Source organism: Orycteropus afer, unplaced genomic scaffold, assembly GCF_000298275.1.
Source record: "Orycteropus afer afer isolate SDZICR_OR568_19922 unplaced genomic scaffold, OryAfe1.0 scaffold00086, whole genome shotgun sequence".
Taxonomy (NCBI): domain Eukaryota; kingdom Metazoa; phylum Chordata; class Mammalia; order Tubulidentata; family Orycteropodidae; genus Orycteropus; species Orycteropus afer.
Window position 1 is genome coordinate 685,526 of NW_006921673.1, and position 6,000 is coordinate 691,525.

At 36.1% G+C, this 6,000-nt stretch overlaps 1 protein-coding gene across 1 annotated transcript in view; it reads right to left on the reverse strand.

Moving 5' to 3' along the window:
• The window catches only part of LMNB1 (lamin B1), an 83,562-nt gene that overhangs the window by 16,592 nt on the left and 60,970 nt on the right, over nt 1–6,000 (reverse strand). The window contains exons 6-7 of the mRNA XM_007942213.2: nt 1,434–1,654; nt 434–659 (exon numbers count right to left, since the gene is read on the reverse strand). Of these exons, the coding sequence (XP_007940404.1) occupies nt 434–659; nt 1,434–1,654 (447 nt within the window). The remainder of the gene's footprint in view (nt 1–433; nt 660–1,433; nt 1,655–6,000) is intronic.

The following is a 6,000-nucleotide window of genomic DNA, read 5'->3' on the forward strand; positions in this document are numbered from 1 at the left end:
AAAATACTCCTTGCATCTCTCTGAGTCTGGGCTCATATTTCCTTCCATTCATACAAAGCACATTATAATAATCCACCATTTTCACCCAATCACTCCATCTTTTTCACAAATACAGCTCTGGCAGAGAGTTAATAATAATTCATCCTTGGAAAGGCTTCTATGACAAAATGACCAAGTGTGGGAAAGTAAGTCTTGGTTTTGTAAAGAAGGGCTAATGAATAAAATCTTTGAACAATGCAGGGCAGTACCTCCTCTATCTCCTGCTTTAATATATATGTAGCTTCACGAATTTAAACAAAAAGAAGGGAATCTCTTGTTCCATGAAGACTACTGAATCCAAATAAAGGCTGAGGAGCTACTAAAATTACAAGATAACCCATCAATCTACAAAGGCTTGCTCAAAGAAAAGGGCTATATATATAATTTTTTTTACCTGTTCAGAAGTGTTCTTCAAACGGATAAATTTCCCATCAACATCTATCTCTTCGATGCAAATATTCCCAGTGGCTGAGGCCGAATGAGAGATGCTAACGCTACTGCTTGCCTCAGATTCTTCCACATCGACTCTCTTCCGCTTGCCTCTGGTTGTACGAACACTGCGACTTGAGGAGGCCCGTGATACTGTCACACGAGAAGAAGGGCTTGGAGAGAGCTTCAATCTACATGGGAAAGAGGAAACGTGCAGTTTATAAAACATACGCTCTTCCTATTTGACCAAAAAAAAAAAAAGGTATTCACTAGCTGGACGTGGACATCATTTTTTTAAAAGCAAAATATTACTGAGAATATGCTAGCCAAAACCAAATAATAATATTTATATTAGGATCCCATGATGAATTTTAAGAAAATAATAATTTGAGTATTTCCCCTAAGAACAAAAGTAATAACCATAATACAGGAAGTCTGAATGACATATAGGGGAAAATAATCATCCTGACTACCACTACCCCAACCACAACCCCTGTTATATTTAGCGTGCTTTTTTTCTCTTCTCATATTTGTATTTTTTCTTTTACAAAATTAGAATCACGGCACATGTTATATTGAAACTGACTGGCTTTTTAATTGTAAATCAGCCATTTTCCCTTTGGACCTTTTCCTGCAAATTGGTTTCAAAAGGATTTATAAAATAACCAGATTTGAAAAAGAAGTATAAAAACAAAGTTTCTTTTAATCCAATTTGGTATTATACCAAAACATTTAAAATCTCAAAGAAGATGCCATCTGACAGTTTAGCATTTAAAATAAAAGTAATAGTAAAATAAGACTGTTTGACCAGTATTTTCTGTTGTTGGGAGGGAAAGAGATCTATCTCCTACACCTAAGTTTTCAAAACAAAACAAAACAAAACAAAAACCTATTTACATTTCTTTAAATAAAAGGGTAGGAGGTGAACAGTAGATTATAAAGTATGGTGACAGTAAGTTCCTTACCGCTCTTCTTCACCTTCCAAGAGCTTCCTGTAAGCACTGATTTCCATGTCCAGAGCTAACTTTACATCAAGAAGTTGTTCATAATCATTCAGCTGTTGCTGCATCTGATCCCTTATTTCCGCCATCTCTCTCTCCTTGTCAGACAGCATGCGACGAGAGTTGTCTCTTTCTTTAGCAAGCAAGTCCTCTAATTCTTGAATCCTTTCCAAACATGCTCTAGACTTCAGAATCAAGGAAACACATTAGTACTTTGTAGAATCATTCCAACATTAGTACAAGGCAGCTATTTTACCACTGACTTGACTGGAAAACAAACAGAACCCTATGGAATCACAAACTCACTGTGATTTTAAGGAAATAAAAAACAGAATTCCTCAAATATAAAACATAGCTTGTACGAAAGTTTTGGTTTATATAAGGTTAATAAAAGTAATATTCTCTAAATGTTGTTAATGTATATATAAATTTTCTTTATCTGGCCAAATAAAACAAATTACTAAGCTGTGGTTTTAGGAAAAGTCAACTTTGGCTTCTCTAGAAGGCTTTTACTTCAAAAGTATAACTTAACAAAATAAAGAACTAAAAAAATACATAAACTCATTCATAAGAGAAACCTAAGGGTGGGAGGAAGTATGTTTTTGAGAATTGCTGGGCACTATTTAAAAACTAAGGGATTCTGGTTATTATTTGGAAGGCACTACATAGTGCCTCTTGTGATAGCTGCATTATTGCAATGCCCAAGCCAAATGATCAGCACACAAGGTACACGATAAGGTGTGGTTTGCAAAACACTGTTTTCAATGTAGAAATTATATATTTAGCATAAAAAAATGAGTAATCATTATATCCTACATCAGAAGATTCATCTCAGAAAACTTTGTGGCTCACTAGGTAATTATTCTTCTGAGTTTCCCCTAACAAAATTCATCTCAGTAGCCTTGAAAAATGGCAAGTGTAATCAACTCAAAAAGACAGATAGGTAACTTAGGCTCTTAGAATCACAAGTAGATGCATCAGAAGAGAGATCAGGCAAAAATTAAATCTGTAAGGTTACAGATGAAAAGGAACTCTATACTGTACATACATATCACATTCATGTTATGTTTATTTCTCATGTGGGTACAGGCTAAATAATTGATAATGCTTTACACATATACTGGTATTGAACAAATAAGTAAAGGAAGGTTGAAAACTAGGCTTCTTATTCCCAGAGAGACAAGTTATAGATAAGCAAAAGAGGGAGAACAGAATGAACCCTATGGTACTGGATTAGAATCAGAGACATCTGTATGAACTTATGTTTAGCTTAATATAAATATATACAAATAGATACAGAAATATAGGTACATGTATATAAAAGTATTAGTACATATACATGTATTACCTAGCTCTGAGAGGACCTAGAAGCAATGCTATCCCAGTAGCAATGAGTATTCTCAGTAACCACATCTTAATTTCTAAATACCATTCTCAAATAAAAAGAATCTAGGCTCCTTGGAGAAATGGTTGATTCTAGGGCTGGCACAGGGAAAAAATATAGAGAGAGAGAGAGAGCACCTTATAAAACCAGGAAATAAGGAAGTACTCAAAAAAGAAAACTAAGCCCAGTCTAATCACAAGGAAAACACCAGGCAAACTCAGACTGGGGGACATTATATAGGATACTAAGGTTCGTCCTCCTCAAGACTGTCAAGGTCACAGACTAAGAAATTGTCAAAGACAGAGGTGACTGGGGAGACATCTGGTACCCTGCAACAGAAAGAGGATATTAATAGAAAAATATTTCTATTTAGCTACTTGAAATCCAAATCGTTTGGGGAATCTACTTAATAGTAATATACAAGGTCAGTTTTAGTTTTGACCAGTGTAGCAGGGTAACATAAGATATGAGCAATGGAGCAAACTGGCTGAGGAATATATGAGAATTGCCTGTGCTGTCTTTACAACTTTTCCAAGAATATGAAATTATTTAAAAATTAAAGGGTTATTACATGGTCACAGGGGATATCAAGTTCAATTGGTATAATACAGTACACAAAAACATTGTTCCACATCCTACTTTGGTGAGTAGCGACAGGGATCTTAAAAGCTTGCAAGCAGACATCTAGATGCAACGATGGGTCTCTCCTCATTCACAGCAAAGAATGAAGAAAACCAAAGACACATGCAAACAATCAGTCCAAGGGACTGGTATACCATGCAATCCTCTGCCTTTATGACTATAAGACCAGAAGAACTAGATGGTGCCCAGCTACCACTGTCAAACACTTGGAGGGGGGGATCTATGTAGGAGATCCTGGATTGAGTGGGAGAACAATGTGCAATGTGGAACAAAATTCAAAATCATTATAAATAAATAAATAAATAGGACCAGGTTTGCTGGTCTGATAGAGCCTGGTATGGCCCCTGGCTGCCCTTCAGGTCTGGAATTAAACCCACTCCTGTGGCTTCCAGCCAAACAAAAGACAGGCATATGAGCTGAACATTTACATCAGGTAGATATAGTCCTTGGAGAGATCGATCATGGGAGAATAGAAGGGCTGTGTATGCACAGGGAGACAGCTCAGAGGGCAAGAGTGCATAGGAGGGAAGGACACAGGGAAGAGGTAACTATCAGGAGGAAGTGGGAAGAGAGCTGTTGCATTGTAGGAAATTGCAGTCAATGCCATAAGACAAAGTATATGTGAACTGCTGTACAGAAAATGAATTTGCTCTGTAAATTTTCACCTAAATCACAATAAAAAATTTAAATAAATGAAGGGTTATTTTTTAAAAATCAATAATTAAAATCTACAGTAGCATCTAACATTCTACATCAGAAGCAGGCCATTTGTCTTAAAAGTGATAAAATAGTCCCTGGCCTCAGAGAACTTGTACTTAACTGCATTTGCAAAAAAAAATGCTAATAATTGAGAAATCTATTTTTTCCCTTCATGCTTTTTACACTTTCTTTTCCCCAAAATAAACAAACAAACAATGTAAGTTCAAAATGCCTTCTCTTTGATCTCTTCACCTAATTCCCCATGGGAGTGTTAAGAAGACAGAATGGGCAACAAAGTAGAATCTAAAGAAGAGTTAATGAGAGATATGAGCTACCCAAGATTCAGAGGTAACTTCTGAGCCTAAATCTGTAAACCACAAAATATGTCTATTTCCCTGCCTTTGGTGGTGTACAGTTCCTTAAGAGGGAAAAATCAAAACCTAAGTATAAAAATGTTGTAAAGTTACTCTGAATTGTCCTGAATTTTAAATTGAAATCAGTTCCAAAGTTATCTATTGTATAGTGAAATATAAAGAACACAAGATTTAGAAGTTAGATCTAGTTCTTTATCCTAATTCGGCCATTAAGCAGCTATGAGACCCCTAGCAAGTTGTAACTAAACCAGTTTCTTCTTTTGGAAAATTAGATTTAACTAGATAATATCTAAGGTCCCACCTCTATCTTAAAATTTTATGAATGACTCTTACCATTTTAAGTATTTTATTTTATTTTTATAGTAAGAAACATAATTATACGACTTTATTATGGTCTGGCTGTAATAAGAATTTCCAGAGCCTGAGTGCCAGGGAAAAAAACAGAAGTGTTTAAGAAGTACCCCTGCAGACTCTTCTGCAAAGCAAGACTCTGGATTGATCAATTAATATGGCCAAAGAAAAAATTTAGAAATGCTATCAGCAATATATGAAATTCTTAATTCCAAAACATAATACTATCTATGTATTATTCAAAAGTATTTTCTAAAGTCACTATTTTAACCCACTACCAATTCCAACTCACAGCGACCCTAAATCAATTCCAACTCACAGCGACCCTAAAAGACAGAGTAGAACTGCCCTATAGGGTTTCCGAGACTGTAAATCTTTATAGAAACAGACCATCTCACCTTTCTCCTGCAGAGCAGGTGATGGGTTTCAACTGCCCACCTTTTGTTTAACAGCCTAATGCCTTAACCACTGCAACAACAGAGCTCCCACTATTTTAAAGGCTCTGCCAATTTAAAATAAAATTTAAGAAATACTTCACTAAATGAATCAATAATAGAAGGATAAATATTGTATGAGTCCACTAATATAAAAAGTCAAAGAATGGTTTATACCTGGAAGAAAACTTTGTTGACTGTCAGGAATGGGAGAGGAAGGGAAAGAAAATTGCTAGTTAGGTAAGAGACATGTACTGATTTGGGTGAAGGGAAAGGCAATACAGCAAAAGTAGGTGACCTGGCACGGTATCACTACAGAAAAGGAAGACATGGAGAGGTGCATAAGAGTTACAGACAACAAAGGTATATACAATGCTGCACTATTAGTAATAACAAACATTAGTCTACAGGTAGATACACAGGTAGTAGAGTCACAGAATGATCAGGTATAGGTAGGCCAACAGGAATTTACCTATGACCATATAGAGGTTTGTTGTTGTTGTTATTTGCTGTCGAGTCAGACCCGACTCACAGCGACCCCTCCTTGGGTTTCCGACGCAGTATCACTACGGAAGTAGATTGCCCCATCTTCCTTCTGAGGAGTGGCTGGTGGGTTTGAACCGCCAGCCTTCTGGTTAGCAGTCAAG